The sequence below is a fragment of the Copadichromis virginalis genome, linkage group LG16 (genome assembly GCF_057382275.1).
Source record: "Copadichromis virginalis isolate Kocher_CV1m ecotype Utaka linkage group LG16, C_Virginalis_male_GT1.1, whole genome shotgun sequence".
In the NCBI taxonomy this organism is placed as follows: Eukaryota; Metazoa; Chordata; class Actinopteri; order Cichliformes; family Cichlidae; genus Copadichromis; species Copadichromis virginalis.
The window spans coordinates 18,318,054-18,339,757 of NC_140633.1; the positions used below are offsets into that span (position 1 = coordinate 18,318,054).

Here is a 21,704-nt window from a genome sequence, read left to right on the forward strand (position 1 = left end):
GCTTAGTTTCCAACAATGGCGGTAGCTAGTTAGTTTTAATATTACTCTTATTATTCTTTCTGGGTCACAAAATAAACGTTTAACATATTTTCAGGCGAGAATGTAGCTGTGTAAACCTCAAATATCGGCTCAGTTTATCAGGACACCACATATTTTCAAAAGCGCTCCGACGTTTTCGGAGACGTCTGTTACCCACTAGCTCGATAGCTAGCCGGGGGCTAGGTCACTAGCGCCGTGAGAACACCGGACTCCCGGCAAATTGTTTTCAAACCCACCGCCGTCTTTCGCGACTCAGGTTAAATATATATGAGTCACTTAGATAAATTAAAAATGTTGTTGTTTGGCTTTTTTTTTTTTTTGTATTTTATTTGTTCCTGAGTAAATCGGTTTGGCTGAGATTAAAGTTATAGTTTTTACACAGCTGAATAAATGTCAAGCAGACAGCTGATTATCAGAAGTGTGAGATGCTGGAGAATATACTCCGGTGTCCTGTTATATTTTAGATAGCAAGGAGTTTATTAAACTTTACCGAAACAATCTGCAAATTTCATTAAAATTGAATAAACTATCATCTTGTCTTTATTTTTAGTTAGCACCTTAAAAGCTTAAAGCTGTAAGCTAATGATAGTTATATAAGAGCAGATGCTGCTGGTGCAATAAGCTGTAGTTTTACGTCCAGTGGATGATGATCTGATTAGTCGACTAATCGCATAAATAATCGGTGACTAGTCGACTATCAAAATAATCGTTTGTGGCAGCCCTAGTTTTCAGTAATGTTATTTATTTAGTTTCATTTAGAAAAGGTGGCCACTATAAAATTATTGAAGGTTGGAAGACTGCTAGTATACTAAAACAAGAACATAAATTAAGAAGTTGAGCATTAAAAGAACAAAAACATATCCCTGCTCTCCATGACATCTTCAGGGCTCCGTAACAAATAGATAACAGATTAAAAAAACAAAACAAACAACAACAAGTACACAGGACGCAGTAGAGCAGAGGAAAAGACCAACAGGGAGAAAGGGTGCTACACAGGCAGAAAATATTAGAGACAAGTGAACTGATTTTGGATGGTGTTACAAGACAGTGTCTTTTGAATTGCAGGGCTTTTAAAATTTTGAATTATCCACTTCAAGCGCAAACTTGGTATACGTAGAATATCATTACTTAATAGCTGATTTTTATTTTATTTTTTTTTGTTTAAGCCGTTCATTGTTTAAAACAAACAAACAAAATCCCCCCCAAACCTAATAATTGCTATAAACAAACAAGTGTTCAGACTTCTGTTTGCATTTTCTGTCACAGCCTGGGCTGTTTGAGGTGAAAGTGAAACAAGCTGTTACTAAAGGATGGAAGATGCAGATTTCATTTCAAAGCAGCAATGAAGCAGATGAAGAACAGGGTAAAAGGCACGCTAAACAAGAGAGCAAGCACAGCAAGCAGAAAATTAAGCAACTTGGCCAATTACTTGAGCGCATGGCAAAAATATCCCGTTGACTTGGATATAGAGTCTATTAATGTTTGAAATCTTGCTTAGAAAACAAGTGAAAGTACCAACTCATGGATTATTTAAAGGTCATGTCACCTGTTTTTTATAAGAAACAAGATTTAAGCATGGAATAGACTTGTCGGCTTGTTAAGGATATTTCTGCACCGTACAACACAACTGTGCCGATATGTGTCACATATCATCCTGTTCTCCCCCAAAAGTACAGATAAATTAAAAACAGATTACAATTCCATGAAACGAAAAGTTGGGAGGAAAAGGATCAAAATCTGTGCTAGCAAGCGCTGTCAGAAAGCTGGACAGACTTACTCAGAAGCTGTGGTTGTGGCTGAGACAGTTGGGAGGGGGATTGTCCAAACACAAATGGGCTGTGGACAAGGGAGGAAGAGGAGGGAGGTTGGGCAGCTTGCTCAAATATGGAGGAGGAGGGAGCTGCTGAGAGGAAGGGCCCAGACTGAATGGAATTCAGTATGGCACTCAACCGGTCACCTGCAAACATGGAGACAGAGGAAGGGGACAAACTAAAGCTTTTACTATGGTTTAAGGATTCTAAATGGGGGATGTAGGTCAGTCACCTATTTTTCTTATCAATCATTTCAATCATCAGCCAGGAGGAGGAGGAGCTATTATGGGCATCCGGAGTCCCAGCAGTCGTGTTCATAGATGGAATTGGGAAACTAGCATGAAGCCTAAGTGGGCTTAATACTATTCTGGATGAACTGAGCACAAAAATTTCTAGTATGGTCCTAGGTTTAAAAAAAATAAATCAAAAAAGACAAGCCAAGAAGTATATAAGGAAGAAACTACAACTCCCAACAAGTTTTTTTATTGAAGGGGGAAAAAAAATCAAATTGGTTACTTTAAAAATCTGCCCAGTACAGGGTATGTTCTACCAGATAACTCCAGCAACTACAGATGGTTTATTCCTATTAGCAACAACAAATTGTACTTTTTTCACCACAGCACAGCAGCACTTCCTCCCTTTTCCTAACAGTTTATGGAAAATGTATATTGTTCTTTTTATTTTAGGGCTCAGTCTTACAAAAAACCTGCATGTCCTCACAAGAAGTTCCAAGATCATCATCTTGGGAAAATCTCACTGGATAGCTTCTCCTTAGTGAAAGGTTTCACTGCGCACCAAGCTGCAAAACTTGGTCGATACATATTCCCAGAGGTTTTTTTGTAAATGTCTATAAAATACATTGTAAAGTGAGGGATGATAACCATCAGCACACCATTTCTTTTTTTAAGGTTTCTCTGTCCTGCACACTCAGAGCCCACTCACAATGCCGCCTCACAGCATGAAAACTCAAACCCAGAGGTGGCTAGTGATTCAGACTTTCCATTAGATGGCTCAGTGGGGGCTTTCAACTCATGAACGAGTTGTAAAATCGAGGTGGACATGCTTGTATTAGTTGAGTATTTATTCTAGACGTGCATTTCCACGCACATTTTCTATGTTTCAGTAAATATTTTCAGCGCCACTTTATTATTTTTATAATCTGTATTGAATTACAGATTTAACACCGCTTCTACAGGTTGGTTGACTATGTACCTTGTGTAAATGGGAAGGATTTTTCAGGTCAAGGTAAATACAAACATTCACGACAAACTACCATTGATTACCCAAGCCCCTGTTAAAAGGATGCAACTACATCCATTTCTCCACATTACAACCAGTCTTAACTTCATCCAAGTATAACGGTAATCCATAGGCACTCCTTGCCAACAGACATTTAGAGAAGAAAGCTTGACAATGTGTTTACAATCTGCATAGCAAAGGTATTATGCAGGAGCATTAGAGTTGCAGATTTATTGCATCTGACATCTAGACAAGTAAAACAACCTTCAACTTCAATCATTGTGCATAACATAACCAGAGTTCCATGATTAGCATGACTAAGAATCCTAACGGGGCAACCTCCTTTTTGTGAAAGAGCAAAGCCATTTGAAAAAAAAACAAAAAAAAAAACCCTGCTACTTTGGTAGCAGAAACACTGACTTTAATTAGGTGATGTTTGCAGTATTTGGCAATATATTGTAGAAAACATTGCAAACAAACATTGAAAACAAAGCCCCTAGTAGCCCAAATGACCAGGGGCACACTGACTGGCCCATGCAAGCAAATTTATGCCTGACAATGCAGAAATATCAGGCATGAAATAACAAAAGGTAGACACAATAAAAAGCATGCACAACAAAAAGAGATGAAAGATGGCGCCCGTGATTTGAAAAGACCGACCGACTCCAACTGCATCACTGAAACTAAGGTCTGATACTAGTATACACTGTGACTGCAAATTTCGGCTTTTTTTGACGTTATAAACAAATTAAATTTGATAAAGCAACATATCTGCATAGCAAAAATGAATTAAATTGTTTCATTTTTATACGCAAAGAGTGGCGTTTGGTGAGTAATGGTTTATTTGAAAGGATTTTAGTGAGAAGAGCAACTAAAAGTCCTGATGCCTTTGTTACAATAAAGTACAAGATAAACAAGAAAAGGAAGCAAAGAGAATTTATATCTTGGAAAGGTGATCTGCACATGATGCATTTTTGTAAAGTTAACTCTACTCCAAGCTGACCTTACCTTTGTTGTTGGAGATGCCATAGTCAAAGCCCTGTGCTCCATTTGAAGTTGAGGCTCTATTGAAGGCCTGCACAGAGAAAGGGCTGGGTGGCGGGGTCTGGTTCCCATGCTCAAGCAATGCTTGCTCTGAAAAAGTCAATTTAATAACATTGTTTCATCATAATCTGGCATTAGGAGGGCTTAAATCTGGGTTAGAAACCGTTTAATCAGCCACGCCACCTACCATCATCGTGGCGAAGGTATTGGTTTCCACCACGGTCTCTGGCCAGTGACCAGGCCTCTCCTTCATCACTCTCACAGAACTCCACTACACTGTTCTTATCCAGCTGTACCCAGGTTCCCTCTGAGTTGACCACCTGATACATAAGCAACACTATTTATCCATGCTCATACATACACACACGCACAAACAGCACATGTGAATCCACTTTCAAAATCAGCTACAGTCAATTTTCTTATTCACCCACCCTACATCCACCGTATCCACCACATACAAAAGGTTCTACGCAAGATCACTGACATGCAAGTATTCATCCCATCTGATTGACACATACAGAATATAGAGCAGCAGATCACAATAAATTAATTTGGTGTATTAGCAGACACAGCTAGACAAAACTGATGAGCTGAAATTAAAAAAATAAATAAATAAATAAAAACAAAACTTACTCTAAGGGCTAGTTTATTGAAAGGTAAATGCATGAAGCTGTGTTTTCTCAACTCCTTGAAATATTATCATTTTGGAAATTCAAAAAACAAATCAGAAAACACACAAACAGATGAAAGTATTAGTATGTGCAGGCAGCATCTCCCAGATCCACACACACTAGTAGAGGCGCAGGAAACTACTGAACAGCATGACACACCACCACCGCAGCCAATGACAGGTCATAACCAAAAGAGGAGAGGCTCCACATCGCCAGGCAAGAAATAACTTAGGTTCTTATATTGACAAAAATCATTACAAGAGCAGGAAAGGTACAGTCAAGGCACAGAAAGGCTCCAGCGTTTTGTGATTAGGCTTCCACTGAGAGACCTCAAGCCAGCTGAATGTGACACCCTGAAACTGCAGTGGATTCATAGACAAACTGGAATTAGTCAATCAAGCAGAAAATTGTTGCTGCCACAGCAATGGGTAGAAAGATAGAGAACACACACACACCCAGAAGCAGCTCATGTATTCCCCTTTGAAAGAGAGATTACATTTGAAGGCCAAAATCTACTAAAAATCAGTATAGCTTGATCCAAGCAGTCTGAATAATTGAGCTCCAGCCACAGAAAACACATTTGATTATTTGGGGTGAGTGCGTACCTCGCCTATGGCCTTGACCTTGTTGCCAAGAACTAACATTCCAATGGGGATACCCCTAAGGTTTGGGCAGCTTCTGATGTTGTGACCAGAGGGGCCGGTCTTCACTACCTTATAAAGCCCCGGACCGCCGCCCTGCCCTGCTCTGTTCTGCACCCGAATGGGGGCCTCGTGGGAAGGGCAGCTGCTCACCTCCTTTATGTTCTCCTCCAACTGGCCCCTGACCTCCTGCAAGAGTTAAGAGCATGGATTAGAGTCAGCGCACATCAATAAAATAGGCTGCAAAAATGTTCAAGACCAGCACAGGGCTCAGACTACAAAGCCCAGAAATGTGAAGGTGAAAAGCACTTAGCAGCCTCACAGGGAAATGCTGTAAAAACCATGCAGTTCAGCCCTCTTTACGTGTATTAAGTGCCATCTTTAAGGTCTCAAATAGCATATTTGCTTTTCTTTTTTTTTTTAAACCAACGGTTCAGTGACAAAACCGATGCAACTCACTTATCCGTTCACTAACTATGAAGCTGCACACAGCAGCCAGCCAGCTGAGCTTGGCACAAAACTGGAAAGGAAGTAAGTGTATCCGTCGTCACAGTAAAATCATACAGCAATTTGCCCCTGATATTAAAAATACACTGTTCAACCACAAAGAATTGACAAACACTCACTTTAGCATTTTAGTAATCCAGTTAAAAACAACCAACAACTTAAATAAAATGCTCTCATTTTCAGTTAAAGGGGGGCATGCTATGGCACACACAGAAACAGGACTAGATATGGCAAGCCTTTCAAACAAGACCTCATGCAACAGTCTGAACATTATTATCTTCATCTCCATGCAACATACAAGCTTTAATACAAACAATTACTATTAATCCTAAATGTGATCACTGCGGAGTCTTCAGTAGCCACCGATATGATGTATTATCACGGTACAGACAACCATGCAAATACAGTTTGACCTCTTATACCTCAAATTCACACTGTGGGACAACTACAAAGTTACAAGGTGTTCGAGGATACAAGAAAAGAAACAGGCGATAGGCTATGGGGCAGTCAAACTATGTTCCCTCCTTCACACAACTCACCTGTGGTGGGAATATAGTTAAGGGGGTCCATGACAAAAAGCCGATATCCCTGACTCCTTGGCTAGCATTAAAGACATTCTGAGCAACAAATTGTAAAACAGTCAAGAAACAGTAGACGACTCAAGAAAGGAGAGAAAAACGGGAAAGGGGAGGTTCTAGTGTATTTTTTTGGAAGAAGAAAAAAAAAGCTCTTGGCTCTTGTGGATTTTCCAGGATAAGTCAAGTTAGGAAGACAGATTCAGACAGGCCAGTTAGTTGTGGAGCACTGAAATAAGCCAATGAGTGCAGAATTAAAAGCAGTAACAAAACAAAACATACAAAGAAAAAAAAAAATGTTGCAGGGGCACTGAAAATTCACTCCCAACACCTTATTGCAATTATGTCCAAATCCATGACCAAATGACTTTAAAAAAAATGTAAAAATAAAGACATATAGAGAAGAAACTTCCAAAAAAATTCCCCATTTGGATGATGTAGTGTGTCATGCTGTTCAGACAGAGACCAGACATGGAAGCCTCCTAGCACTGCATCCCAATGCAGAGGTACAATTATCCACTCAAACCTTTCACAGGCCAGTGACTGCTTCATGACAGAAAACCACCATCTTTGGATACATTCCCATTTAAAACGGCATCAATTTCTTGAATTATACCCAGTTGAATGACCCATTTGAGTCAGTGGCACTTTTAGGGTGGTTTTTGCGGCATGGAGCAAAATGTGTGGGGGGGGAACTCCTTGCCATCACATGCTGCAGTGAGCAACTCTTTATGAACTGTGAGTGAGAAGCGATGAGTAAATGAAGACTCAACAGTGCAGAATAAGCAAAGGCAAACAGCACACAAGTGCTCTTTCACTACATTTTTCCTTGTCTGACCGGCCCTGCATTGGGGTTTACTTTAATGCACTAAACATATACTGCCTCACCACGTGAGCCAAGAGTCCACAGCTAAACACATGATGGTCATGTAACAGTAAACCTTTTGCCTTCAAACGTGAGTTAATGCATGCACACTCCAGCTGCTGTTCCTTTGCACAGTGTGTTAGTCAAAGTTTCATACCGAGATATTCCATGCACAAGAAACACCCCAGCAGGTACACTCTGATAAGATACTCTGATGATTTACCATGCTTCAAGGACAAACCCAGGTAAGTCCTTGAAAAGCCGTTATCATTAAACAACACAGATGAGCTCTTCCCCAAAATAAACAGTGCAGGAGCCTCTAATCGTAAACGGAGACAGGCTACTCAGCAGGCCGCCTTCTACTTACGTCGGCTGGGACCAGTAGGCTCCTGCCCAGGTGCTGGTTAAAAGAGAGGCACCAGGCTTCAGTGTACCCATTCATGTTGGGAACATACTTCTTTACAGTTTCATCATTGAGCCTGAGCCACACACCATCATCATTGTGGATCTAAGGGAAAACAAGCAACAGAGTAGAGCAAAGGCATGCCATCCTGTTACTAGGGAAGTAGGAGGGGAGTGCCCTCATACATACGCACGGCATCTCTGAGGCTGCCCAAAGTAATTAGATAACGCCACGCTCATGGTGAAGCAGGATGCAGGTGAAACATTACATGAATGTTTCCGGTACTAACGACAAAAGATGAGAGCAGATATTGTGCAGGGCTGACAAATACAGTCAATACATGCCACATTACATTGCAGTTATAAAGTGCGTAGTAATTTAAGAATTCATCGTCTCATTTGGATTCATGAGGATGGTGTTCAAGCTGTTTATGGAGCCTCAGAGTGCCTTGCAAGAGCAATAAGCAACATAAAGAGCAACAAATTTATGAAGTAGTAATCATTATTGAAAGAGGTAATTACAAAGAAACTACAGAAATCATGTAAAAAGAGTAAAAAGACTCAAAATTACTTTAATCTAGAAAAAAAACCTCTAGATTTTACAATAATTATGAGTCGGCTCTTATTGATTCAAACAAGAAGAAACACAGAAACAGGACAAAAGTGGACCATGGTGTTCCACATAGAATACTAGGTCTTCTGCCTGGTCTAAAGTCAATTACCTCGTCAATGAAAGTGATGGTGCCATTGACATGCACTATGCCTATCTGTTCACTCTGCAGGGAGGGGTGACTACGCACACGCAGGCCTGCGCTGTCCTTGGATACAAATTTGCGGACCTGAGAGAAGCAGAGGGGAGATGGAGACCGTGAGCGGCAGGGGTAAAGAACAGAAAGGAGAAAAATAAAGTCAATAAGAGCAGTAGGAAAAGAAAAAGGAGAAAGCAGTTGACAGTGATAGATCGCATGCTTTAATCCAGACAAAGCCCGCTTCCAAGTACAAGCATACACACAGCAAAAGATGACCAATCTTAAGGAGCTTCATTTCATTAGCACCTGTTATGAAGTTTGTTGTGTGTTATCTACACTGATGCATGAAGAAAAAAATCAAAACAAAACTTTTAAAACATGTCCAAAAGGAGTATACACAAGTGATTGAAAAAGGCACACATTGTTGCTTGTTTCCCCCATTATGGATTTCAAAACTCAAAAGGCCACAAAATGATGATGACCCCAACGTGCATAACATCAGGTAGATGCAATTTCTGCATCTGAAGCAATTTCCAGTTCCTACACCATACAAGTACTCGTCAACGTACACAGTCTGTATACATGCACGATAGAACCTAACAACCAGACTCACAGTGCTCAGACTTAATGTTTGTCTTCATCTAGTTAGAGGCATCACAAAAGAAAGGACATCACACCGAAATCTACCGTGGCATTATAAAAGAGTTGGATTTATTTGCTCGTTTACTTTGTGACCAAAATATCTTTGACTGGACTGAGGTTCATTGCTTCCTATGAACCAGCAAATCGTTAGTCAGCAGAGCAAACCAAAGAGGAGGCGCAAACAGCCAAAAGCTACACAGAGGTGATATACAATTCTCAGTATGAACTGAAATGCTAACAAAAAAAAAAAAAAAAAAACTTTTCAAAAGGTCAAAAAGGATCTCTGTGTTTCTGATGAAACTGATGTCGACATACTGCATAAAGCAGCTGGTTCAATCCGTTAGAATTTGGTGCTGGCAGGAAATCCTGTTGCCATCTCTGTTGAGTTGCATTTGCTGGATGACTGCATGGTAATGTTCAGCATGTTTGTTCATGTTCATGTCCTAGTTGGTCAACTGAAAGAAAAACTCACCTTGCTAGGCTGAGGCTCAGCTTTTGGCTTGACCATCTGAGTCCCAGGTGGTATCATGCCTTTGGGAGGGTCTTTGACTTCTACCTCCAAACCAGCATCTAAATCATTTAAAAAGGATTTACAACTCGACTTTGTAAATTCACAAGAAATTTATTGCCTCCACATAAATTTCATGCTTCTATGGGGAAAGACTTAAGAGAACGCACCAGCTTTTTGAACGCGCGTTTAGACTGAATTACCTATTTCAATGCCATCGATGGTGACGTGGATCGTATAGAGGCCGACTGCTCCTGGAGTCCAATTGGCACTGTAGGTGCCATCAGTGTTGGCACGGATGAGCATATTCTCGCTGGGTCTGTGTGGGCAATGAACAATAAGTAGACTGCGTCTCCTAGGAAAGTCTGTTCTTTTTTCTGCACCGTCTTACCTCTTTGGGGTGGGGGAAGCAAAGCGCAGCTCTTCAAAGGAGTAGTTTTCATATGCCTAAAACAGACACAGATGTAACGTAAGAGCAACAGCAAATACACTAGTTTCCCCCCCACTTTTTTTTTTAAAGTCAAGTCACATTCGCCATCTATGATACAAACTCATGATGGGTTCAACAATTTGCCTTTTACCCCTCTTTACACTTAGTGTAACTGCTGTTTGGTTAATTGAAAGACCGGCACCAATCAGATATTCATTAATGGATTACGCTACAACAACTGAAAGAAAAAGTAGCACACTGTAATTTTAATTCAGCTTCTGTAGTTGTCCGTGAGCTTGACTTTAGCTTTCTTCAAAGTGACATAGTTGGGCTACTGATACAGGCTTTCCATTTAAGTACATCATAAGCTGGAGAGCATGAACACCAGCCTTGTGACTAGCCTCTGATTGATGGCAAAGGAGCACTTTTTTCCATTACTACCATGCAACAAAAATGCACAACCGGCTTTTTGAATGTTTTATATAACAAACTAAAAGGCTGTCACTCCCAAGGTAAGCCATTCATTTTTGACTTTTTTTTTTTATCCTCTTCAGATACACAGAAGCCGTCCTTCAGTAAAAGTCTGTCAATGCTACTCTAATCTGAACCACTTGGTGGAAGAATTTCTAAGCCCTGTAACACCCTTCTCTCATTATCATACACAGTAAATGGATTAGAATAACATGGAGCTTTTACAGTCTTCAAGCTACAGGCCATACGCATCCATTTATACACATTTATGTGGAACATTTTTTTTTTCAGCTTACATCTGTACTCACTGGCAGGTGTATTCAGATTTTTTTTTAAATTTCCCAGTATATTGTTATTATCTTCTTTAGCCATTTCTAACGAAGCTCTGTTTTTTAAATAATTATTATTTAATGTTACCAAATGTTAAATGTTGTATTTCAGAATCTAACCACCCAGCTCCAACCTGAGCTACAGAATCTGCAACAGGCTAATATACACAGGTGAGGTAGCGAGTGGCGCCCCAGTTACACGATGCTGACCTTCATCATGGTAATAGCAATGTACCGAGCCTCTTTCACAATCATGGGCTCATAGGTGGCTTCCAACTTGGGCACTGGCAAACCTCCAAAGGTTAGGTCGGGTCCAGAGGAAGAAGGGGAACAGCTTCCAGGTAGTCGCTGCAACTTCTTCACATTTTCTGGTTGCACTGACTTTTTCTGTGAAACAGGTACGGCCTTCACCTCCACCTACAAACAAAACAAACACGGTGACCGACAAATTCAGTAAACTACTTTTGTAGGTTTGGCACTTGAGACACAATTACATAATTGTTTCTTTTTTTCTTTTAAGAGAGTTTTCCTGACCTTCATGTTAGGAACATGCACCACATCCCCATACTGGTCTTTGGTCTGAACCACCACAGTGGTTGGCCACCCACAGCGTATATCATCTTTGTTCAGAATCAGGGATGTCTTCTGAGGATCTGCGTAAGAGTCTGGCTGTAGCCATCTGCATTGGTCAAACAAAGAGGGAACGAATATGTAGTAACAGCCCAAGTATTATTTATCTCAAAGAATTGAAATTCAATATGAATAATTTTCTTCTGAGGTAATTTTCATTCAATTTGAATTTTGCTTTCTCATCCAAGGATGGAAGCATACCTAGCCAGACGTCCCCCACTTGAATTCTGCACACAGGTGATGAAGTCCTCAAGGAAGGAGTGCTCATTGGTTTGGATGTGCAAGGGTAGATTCCCCTCAAGGGCCTCCAGGATGGTGGGAGAGTGAGACAAGGCCAGACCCTTCCCAAGGATCCCTGAGTGGGCCTTACACACCTGAGTGGCAACAAAGTTTCGAAAGTTAAGTGCTTAGTAGAGATAGCTTCTTCTTTTTTCTTTTTCTTTTTTTTAACTTAAATAAATTATCAGGGAAGGTTTAACTTAAAAGACAATATACCTGAAGAGAGGCTTCCTCAAGAATCTCAAGATCTTCCTCCAACTCATTGCCTACAAAAAATTAAATCATGATTATACGAGTTATGCAAAAGGCTGCCTCAAATGCACCGATTTTACTTTTTTCTGTACCTATAGGAAGGGCCAAGTCTTTCTTCATTAGAGCCGCAGCACACACACTACCCAGGTAGGCCAACTCCTTCTCCAGTTGGATAATACCCTGAAATTTACAAAACATCTGTCAGAAAGGTATTTATTACTTTTTTACAGAGGACATACAAAGTGCTGTAAAACTACAGGCTCAGGGTGGGTGGCACAATTCACTGAAGAGCATCTGTACCTCATCAGGACCGGGGTTGAATTCATATCCCACAGCCACACACTTAAAGCCGTAGAAGCAGGCTTTCTCATCTTTCACATAATCTGAGGCTGTTTCAAGTGAAAAGAGCACTTCATTTCCTGGAACCAGATAGAGCAGAAATACACAGTAATGCATCTAACACGAGACAGTTAGGCAGAGCTCTGTAAAAACAATAATTTGTAAACTAATGGCTGCCTGCTGCGGCAGGTGGCTCAGTTAAGCATCATTAAGTAGAATAAAGTACACAAAGGATGCCAACAATTATCATCAACGAGCTGCAGCTGGCTTCATGAACATATGTTGGATTAAGAATGTTGTCACTACTCAATCAGAGCTCATACTTAAGTATACAACAGATTTCATTAAAATGCTGCTAGCTCTCTCACAGTAAACAAAGAATACTGGTCCTCCTACAGAATATGCATTGTCTCTGCCTCTGTGGACGCCGTGGTATACAAGTTTTTTTTAGGTGTCTTCCAGCCTGGAGTTCCCTTCTGTCGAAAGTAACGCACGATCCAGGGCAACATTTCACTCCGCTGCCTTGAAGAAGTTCATTAACCACTAAAGACTTATGGCAGAAATATAATAATCCTGCAAAGAATAATACCACTGTAGCGCAGAGGCTGATACACCACATGAGCTTTGAACAAAGGTCACTGGCGATGAAATATTATGCCAGTCATAAAGGACAGATGCATAACTTTTGTTACTAATTCAATAATGTTCATAACTGATTGCTTTAGTTTTGTTAAATGAAAAAAAATATTGGTCATATACAATCTGACCAGTTTAAATTTTTTTACATCATTCATCAGCCAAACTTGCTTTAAATACGTTAAAATGAAATAAGATTAGAAAACAAAAGCTGTCAAAGGTTGTGTCTACCAAAAGGTACTAATAATTGTAATATAAATAATAACACTATTTATATGTTATATAAACATCTGTGCCTATTGTACATTTCTGTATTACACCCTAAGGTTAACCAAAATGCGGTGGTCATTAGTTTAGTTCAGAGTTTCCCATTGACTCCACTAGTGTATATTGGCTTTTCTAAGCCTCTTGGTTTAGAAACATTGGAGTTTATTGGGATTCAATAACACTGTTGTAGCTTATTGTCCAATAAATGTTAACTTGCTATCCTGCTGTTTTGTTGGGGTTGGTCAGCTTGTTTGTTTTCACCTGGCAGCACGAGGACAGTGGTTGGCCAGCCTGTTGAGCCTGAGAACTTTTTGAGCTCAGTCCAGGTGTTGATGGTGTCGTGGATCAAGGGTTTGGCACTTAGGTTAGACAAGTGGAGTGTTCGGCTTGGGATTAGCAGACGCAGGACATCCTCTGGTTGTGCAGTGCCACACTGTGGATCAAACTCAATCGTGGTCCAGCGGACGCAGTCCGGGAATGATACCTGAAGCATGGTGAAACACAAGGGAAATCAGTTGCAACTTAAAATTCTAGAATTTTCTCTTAACACATTTTAAAACCAGTAAGCATGGCAAGAGATGCCTTACCCTGTACTGAGTGACCCCAGCTTGTTTGTAAGGGTGGTCACTCTCAATTACTGCATAATGGTTAGAGGTGGTACAAGCGGAGAGGCCCTGTTCAGGCTGGTTGCCAGTAGTGCTGTCTGTGGATTGGTTTGGGTTAAAGGTGGGTGGGGCGTATTTTTGGTTCAGGGCAGAGACAGCGGGTAGCAGCTCTTGAACCAAACCAAACACCTCAACAGCAGCCTGGATGTGAAAGAACAAGCAGTTAGCCGCAGTGCTACACCAGAGAGAAATGTGGTATTTTAAGAAGACAGGTAAACCATCTGAGTGTGAACTAATACCTTTGGTACAGATGCAGCCACGGGGCCTATGTAGGCCAGGATGAGGGGCAGGAGCATAGAGAACAGGCTAGAAGAGCTTAAAAGCTCAGGAATATCATCCACTGGAGACAAGAAAGGACAAAATGAAGAAAGGCCGAAATACAAGCAACCAATGTTTTTGTAATAGCTGTGTAAAATTTGCTATGCTTACCATCAACAGCAAATGCCCTGTGAAGGAGATCCTTTGCAGCTCTAACCACAGCACTGACCACAGACAGAGCTCTGCTACAGTTTTTGTCTTCCTCATTGGCTTTGCTCAGCAGCTGAGACTGGAGGTCCCCATCATACTCACTCCTTCAACAATGAGACACTTAAGTCAGAAAAAAAACAAAACAACTTTTGATACAAGCAATTACAAGATGCTAGCTTTATGCATACCTGTAATAGAGAATCTGTGGGATCTGTCCTCTGGTCTGGTTGGTCCCATTGCTACTCAAGCTGCAGGTGCTGAAGGTGAAGGACACACCATCGGAGCACTGCACTGTGGTCATCCCTCCGTCCCCATTAGCCGTCCGGCTACCGTAGTTCCGTAATCGCACTGCGTACTTCACCCCCTCCTGCAACACGGTAAATTTATTAAATAAATATTTGCCTTTTAACTATAGACTGTATATAAAAATCTGTACTGTCATTTTAAATTCTTGAGTTTGGCATTTTGCATGTTGACACCTTTTTATCTCTCTTTTTTTGAGCATATAGTGCCAATTCATCAGCTAGCTTGGCAAGCTAAAGGCCTTCTTTAGAGTATATGGGCGTATCACGCTAATGTTTCAAATACAATTAGCTGCACCACAAGCCATATTATCTGTCAGATATCTGCCTTAAAAACACTCATGAAGGCACTAACGACAGAAGCACAGCTGAGAGGTCTAGTTTAATGACTTAGCCTCGGAGACATTACATTATCTTAAAGCTAACCATAAGTTAAACAGATCAATATATATTAAAAAAAATTCACCCCCTACAGAGCAGTCACAAAGAGGAAATTTGTTATTAGGGCCAAACACATTTATGTACCAGGTCGTATACTGCTTATGTACCTTAAGTGGCACAGCCTTATCCAAGCGAATTTCAGCAATATCACTAGGGGAATCGTCAGTGCTGTATGTGCCCTTCACCAGCTCCAGAGATGTCCACCTGTGAGAATGCGCAGAGTCCCCTGGGTGCTCTGTCTGCGCCTGAAGGTCAAGGGAACAAAGAGATTCACAAGAATAAATAATTCAACTGACTGGAAACTAGTTCAGCAGCACCACAAAACAAATAAAAAAGCAAAAAACCTTCAGTCACTTACATCATCAGCCAGCACCTCTAGCTCATACTCATGGATGCCCCCTCCTCCATATACGCAGACACCCACAAGCACAACGCCTGGCTTATCCACTGTCAGACAGATGGCATCCGGCGAGCCATTGCCTGTGTTCCAACTGCGGCCCTGGCTTGTTTTAGTGAAGCGGTTCGGAGATGCTTTCACTGAGTGGAGCGAGTTCAGCCCATCAACCTAATAAAGGATGAAATACTAAGAAATATAGCCAAACACACGTGACGACGAAGATAAATAGAAAGACACTAAATGGTTTTTTTTTTTTAAATATATAAAAACAAAAAAAAAAAATCACAATCCATAATTTTAGGTAGCAATACTCGTAATAAAGTGTAAAATGACCAAAACCCTCCAAATGTCCAGAGTTCAAGCAAACACTGTAAATGATGGATGGAAAAGGTAAATAATTCAAAGGTTGCTAAAACATACAAAAGGCATTCACAGAAAAGAATAAATGAAAGTGAAATAAAACCATTTCATGCTTGGTATGCATTAGTAACTACTATTTATATCAGCCTGTGACTGCTGAGAACCAGACACAGCTGCAGAGGGACCTATCCAGGTACTCTGGAGAGAAAGTAGTTTCCGTGACAACAGACTTGGGGGGAGAGGGTTAAAAAAAAAAAAAAAAAAAAAAAGTAGTTGTTGAGGGCAGTTGTCAAGTAACGTTACTATGGCAACAGGAGCTAAAGAGTCATGACTGCAGTACATGAGTATAAAAAGAGTGTGATGATAATTAAATGTAGAGTGTGAACGATGGAGGCCAACAGATGTCTGCCACTCATACCTAATGACTCGGCATGCTGTATAGACAATACAGAAAAGCTCTGAGCTCTGTTTTTTTTTTAAAGCTGCAGTAAGGACATAGTGTGTCACTGAGAGAAATTACTTCAACAACAATAGAGCCTTGAGAATATGAAGAATATGGCACAAGACAGGACAAAAGAAAAAGAATGAGAAAATGCACGAGTGACAGATTTCTTTTCAAACGTTGGCTGAACTGTAGTGACTGGGATGCAAATCAAATCCCTTTGAAAACTACAAATCAATGTGATCAAAAAGGTTGCTTTGTCAAAGCCCAGAACAATAAGCATGTACAGATGAAATTTCTGGTAATGCGAGTGGGGCTTTGCAAGCGCACACAAGGACCATAGCTTAAAGCCAAAACAGTAGCCCCACATACAGGCGTACTGTGGGAGCATAGGTCAATGGCTACTAGAGCACATTAAGTTACCTCAGAGCCCAGGGCAGAGGCGGTGAGCTCAGAAACGATGGAGGCCAGCAGGCCACAGGTGTTGGAGACCAAATGTGGTGAGAACAGTTCAACCTCCCTCCTCAAACTCTTCCTCACAGGCAGCACCACAATCACCAGCATCTTCTCTAGTACTTCCCGGAAACTGGTCATGCCCATTAGGTTCTCCTCCGTCTAAAAGGTGGAAGCAATATTACTAACTTAATATGATTGTTTTGATTTCTTTTATAGGCCATCTAGGTATTTGGATGAGAATGTGATAGTGATCAAATGGAGTTATCTCAACATGTCCACTGACTGTATCGATAAACAACTAAACATTAACGCAGTGCCAACTCACATGGCTGAGCTTCTCCATATGGGCCACCAGCAGGGGGAAGCGGTGAGCAAGGGCCGAGTCATTCTCTGTGCTTACTTGTTTGACCAGTGAACGCAGCAGCACCTCCCCATCATAAGCAATGGGCAGGATGGAGGTCAGCTTGACCGATGTGTTACACAGAGCTGACATTACGGCTGCCAGGAGACGGCTGCTGGATGTACGGAAATTAGCCTCAGCGATATCCTGAAATACAGCAAAAATAATGGTGAGGGTCAGTTTTTCCCCCCTCTTTAAGCCTTCATCTGAAATTATCTGAACATTGTTAGGTAGAAAAAGGGTTTGAATAATGAAAGTACAGTAAAATGTCATCTAAAACTAAAAGATTTTTTTTAATGTGTCAACAAGCTGTATGAAATCATCATACTTGGTCCAGGCAGTTGAGCAGATCACACAGGCAGGCCCACTGCAGAGCCGGGGTTGGATAGAAGGAGTGGAAGCAGGCGGTGAAAGTGTTGTGGCACTCCTGCAGCACAGCTTCCAGCAAAGTAAGAGGCTGAGACAAGTAGCCTTGTGGGTCATTGTCCAGCTTGGTCAGGCAGTTGTCCATGCCTTCTGACAGGATCTTCTTCAGCAGACTGCGTGTCTTTCCTACGCACTCTGCCAGCTTGCTTGACTCCTCCACCACAGCCTTGGTGCTGGCTAGAAATCAAACACGGGAAAAGAAGAGATGTAATCAGAAGACACAGTTTAACTAAAATGCACTTTTTAAGAAACAAAAACATCACAATCACTGATTGTCTTCTAACTTTTTAATTGTTTTATAAATATAAATCTATGTACATACTATATATCATTTGTTTAATGTATAGTAACAGTTTGAATAAGACTCTTTTGTTGTTGCAAAGAAAGACTTTGACGTCGTCCATCTATCAGTCATCATGCTGTCAGTGATAAAGTGCTTTGTGTTCCTACCTGCAATGGGAAAAATCTCACAGATGTAGACCCTGAGCAGGCGAAGGCAGCATGTGCCAACAAAGCGCAGTCTCTCAAGGTCGAGCAGGGTGGCGGTGTACTGGAAACCCTTCAGCCCTCGCAGTTCCTCCACACCCAAAACCAAGGTGGTCCAGCTCCAGTGAAGGATACTCAGCAAAGACTCAAAACACTCCTACAACGAGATGACACAGCGTTGTTCAATTTTTTTTTTTTAAGTGACCTGTTACATAACTTGCAGAGAGACACTTGGACAGTACTCACCACTGAGACTGTACGAGCAAATGAGCGTTTAAGGATATGGACTGGTTCACTGGTTTGCTGTTTGCCTTTAGATGCATTGCCATCATTTGAAGGAAGCCTAACGTTAAAATATGAAAAGAGAATAAAGCTTATTTATTGGACAGGCACCAAAAAAATAAAACAAACCCCCCAAAAAACATGCACCACTTTTAACAAAATGAGAGTACTTGCCTGTAAAGCAGCTGAGGTATCTGACCTGCGTTGACATCTGTGCCATTGTTTGACTTCTTTGAGCTTTTGAACTGAAAGACAACACTAAATGGGAGGAAAAACACAAATCATGACACATGAAAAATCAACATGTGCAATGTAAAAGAATGTAACATATAGAAAAATAAACCATCAGCTCTACTGATTTATCACGGTGACTGTAAATCAGTTTTACCCATCATCAGTGGTGATGGTAGCCTGCCCATGGGAGCCGCAGTCACTGCTGGGACCAGACACTCGGGCCCACGCCACATACCACCAGCCAAGCTGCAGCAGCACCGGCTCATCAAACATCATTGCATATTTCTCCCTAAAAATAAGATCACCATCAGTTAAAGCCATTTAAAATGATTCTGCAACATTTTCTTTACTGAAATGGCCACAAAACTAAGTGCTAAAACCACTTTCAAAAAATACAAATACATTAACTATACCTGGCAGCACAGTCATAAGCCAGTACATCAGTCTCAGCCAGCAGATCACCGTCTGTCTCATGGTCACCACCATCGGGGCCAAGCTCAAACAGCTGCACAACAACAGAAACTGATTAATATATTATATAAATTTAAAAAAAAGAAAAATACTGCCCGTACTAACCCATAGACCCCTATAAGATACACCTATGGTAGTAATTTCAAAATCCTACATAACCTTGTTTTGACTTATGGTTTTCAAAAACTTGCACATCCATGCAATTAAAGCATTTTTTTGTAAAAATATTTCAAGGGACTGCACACCTTGATTTTGGCAGTGTACTCCCCTCGTCCCCCGAACAGGCCCAGCCCACCCAGCAGGATGTCTGCGTCGGCACAGAAACGGATGGCCTCCACAGAGTGGGCCGAGTAACCCCAACCACCACCGTGACCTGCAACATCGCATAAGGGAACAGTCAGGTTATGAAGGTCACAAAGATGATCACTTACTTTCCATGGCATTTTTTCTCACTGAATGTTACAGATTAAGCAGCTGCCTAGTTTGATATATTGATGAGATCAACATCAATATATCAAACTAGGCAGCTGCTTAATCCCTTCAATCAGTCAGTGCAAGTCCTGTCTCTTTCGGTCATTACTTATGAACAAGAACTAACTCTCAAAGCGGTTCACAACACTGTAGTCCTCCTTAGAGTAGACCTTCATCACGGCCTGGGTTTCTTCCTCAGCGCTGGCTACACCCATTTTCAGTTCCTGCATGGCAGCCAGTGTATCCAAGCAACCTAAGTGGAAGAAACAGCATAGTTCATCTTACTAACAAATGACAATCAACAGAAGTGGTCATAGCATTCTTGCAATCACATCATTTGTTTGACTGAGGTCAAATCAGTTTTCTCTTGAACTGATTAAAAGGTGATACTACAGTCTCCCATGAAAAACTTACAATAAGAGTTCACTCATAAAAAGAAGGAAAAACAAAAAGCCAGAAAAACAACTTAACATCCTACAGTTATATACAGAATAACATTTCTATAAAAGCATAAAATTAAGTCCAACTTGTTAACAACCAGTCTATCACATTGGATAATATTGAATGAACAGCAGCTAAAACTTGAAACACCCGGGAGCTACATAGACTAAGCTAAAGCCCCATCAGAGAAGTTAAGTCAATGATTTAATAAAAGGTAATTACAAAAAGATCATAAGGCCCATAAGCAATTTGACACTGTAAATGCCTAGTGTAAAGGATTACCAAGGATGTGTAGGGCTCCATGAGAGCGAGTGGTGGTTGCTTGTGATCCTGACGGTAATGCAAGCTCTGGACTAAGGATGCTACAGCGAGCCTGCAGATCTGTTGCAGAGGGCATCCTGGCATCAGCTATCACTGCATTGTAACACCACATCTCTCTGGTGGCTGGCAAGAACCTAGAAGCAGGAGGAAATAATGACAGGGATTAAACATGCAAGGAATTAGAAATATTTCTGGACTAATGAAAGTGCAGCAAAGAGTTGAGATGAAATCCAGCTTATCCCTTGGTTAACATAAGCATAGACCTCACACTGACCTCCATATAACATCATACACTGGGTCCAGACAGAGGCCAAATCCTTGCAGGTCCTCCTGCTCAGAGTCATTGAAGGTTCTGCAGCTTCCATCCATTTTGTTGATAAGCAAGCATTTAAATGGTGGTGGCTCAGACACAGAGGAGGGCACGAGGCCAATGATGTGTTTGCTGGCAAAGATCTCTGAAGTAGCTAGGACATGGGAGTTGATAAGAGCCTCATCGATTCGCAAGAATGTCTGGTCCCCACTAGCTCCGATCCATGTAGCTTTTCGTCCATATTTGGCACCGATATTGGGCATGGGAGACGGCTTGGCATTCCAGTAGGGCATGTCCAGGATCGGCCGACCAAGCTGCCCTTTCTGGAAAAGCAAGGAGAGTGTTAAGTTTCAGAAACAAAGTGCAAAAGAAATCTGCAGCACTTGCAAAAGCAATCGTGACCGATTAAAACAAAGGTTACATTTGTTACATTTAAAAGATTACTTTTGCATTACGGTAGAATTGCAATAGATTCTGTTTACTCACCGAGAAGCTGCCAAATGTGAAGACCTGCCCATCCACGAGGAGAATAGCTGTGTGGTTACTGCCTGCTGTCACCTGCACACTCGGACCAGGAAGAGCCTGCACCAGAGTTGGAGAGCCCCTAAGCAGGGAAAAAATTAAATGAATTTGTGTGTCCACAAAACTGCAGTTAATGTATGATTGTAATGTAGTTTTCCCTCTTAATACCCATGACATTTGTCTGTTCTGCTATAATTATTTAATGTTTAAATAATACTAGAATATACAGGGATAATTACAGAAACTATTCTACAGCTAACAAATAATTACTTTTACTTGAACATACATCTATCACATTAAAGAAAAAACAAGGTCATCTGACAAGAATACCTGGAGTTGACATCCCCATGTCCGAGCTGCCCGTGCTGACCATACCCAAATGTGTAGACATCTCCATTCTCCATAAGCACCACTGTAAACCAACATGACGATTACTGTACTCTTACTAGTTGCTTTAAACAACTTCTATAATTATCAAGGTAA

The 21,704-nt window shown here is 41.1% G+C and overlaps 1 protein-coding gene across 13 annotated transcripts in view; it reads right to left on the minus strand.

Annotated features, from left to right (window-relative positions):
* Positions 1–21,704, minus strand: part of mycbp2 (MYC binding protein 2) — a 63,816-nt gene that overhangs the window by 17,393 nt on the left and 24,719 nt on the right. For 6 of the 13 annotated variants that reach the window (XM_085435690.1, XM_085435686.1, XM_085435689.1 and 3 more), the window contains 37 exons: positions 21,552–21,633; positions 21,186–21,303; positions 20,664–21,022; positions 20,351–20,523; positions 19,755–19,880; positions 19,402–19,529; positions 19,099–19,190; positions 18,840–18,974; positions 18,626–18,709; positions 18,416–18,512; positions 18,134–18,326; positions 17,586–17,860; positions 17,183–17,404; positions 16,825–17,016; positions 15,561–15,767; positions 15,310–15,447; positions 14,648–14,826; positions 14,421–14,563; positions 14,231–14,331; positions 13,914–14,132; positions 13,588–13,810; positions 12,385–12,503; positions 12,177–12,264; positions 12,049–12,098; positions 11,755–11,927; positions 11,458–11,602; positions 11,134–11,340; positions 10,085–10,140; positions 9,897–10,012; positions 9,658–9,755; positions 8,517–8,633; positions 7,760–7,900; positions 6,492–6,569; positions 5,410–5,634; positions 4,321–4,453; positions 4,098–4,223; positions 1,817–1,996 (listed from right to left, as the gene is read on the minus strand). In XM_085435690.1, coding sequence (XP_085291816.1) covers positions 1,817–1,996; positions 4,098–4,223; positions 4,321–4,453; positions 5,410–5,634; positions 6,492–6,569; positions 7,760–7,900; positions 8,517–8,633; positions 9,658–9,755; positions 9,897–10,012; positions 10,085–10,140; positions 11,134–11,340; positions 11,458–11,602; positions 11,755–11,927; positions 12,049–12,098; positions 12,177–12,264; positions 12,385–12,503; positions 13,588–13,810; positions 13,914–14,132; positions 14,231–14,331; positions 14,421–14,563; positions 14,648–14,826; positions 15,310–15,447; positions 15,561–15,767; positions 16,825–17,016; positions 17,183–17,404; positions 17,586–17,860; positions 18,134–18,326; positions 18,416–18,512; positions 18,626–18,709; positions 18,840–18,974; positions 19,099–19,190; positions 19,402–19,529; positions 19,755–19,880; positions 20,351–20,523; positions 20,664–21,022; positions 21,186–21,303; positions 21,552–21,633 — 5,538 coding nt within the window. The remainder of the gene's footprint in view (positions 1–1,816; positions 1,997–4,097; positions 4,224–4,320; positions 4,454–5,409; positions 5,635–6,491; positions 6,570–7,759; positions 7,901–8,516; positions 8,634–9,657; positions 9,756–9,896; positions 10,013–10,084; positions 10,141–11,133; positions 11,341–11,457; positions 11,603–11,754; positions 11,928–12,048; positions 12,099–12,176; positions 12,265–12,384; positions 12,504–13,587; positions 13,811–13,913; positions 14,133–14,230; positions 14,332–14,420; positions 14,564–14,647; positions 14,827–15,309; positions 15,448–15,560; positions 15,768–16,824; positions 17,017–17,182; positions 17,405–17,585; positions 17,861–18,133; positions 18,327–18,415; positions 18,513–18,625; positions 18,710–18,839; positions 18,975–19,098; positions 19,191–19,401; positions 19,530–19,754; positions 19,881–20,350; positions 20,524–20,663; positions 21,023–21,185; positions 21,304–21,551; positions 21,634–21,704) is intronic. The other 7 variants (XM_085435697.1, XM_085435691.1, XM_085435692.1 and 4 more) reach the window with 6 other exon arrangements.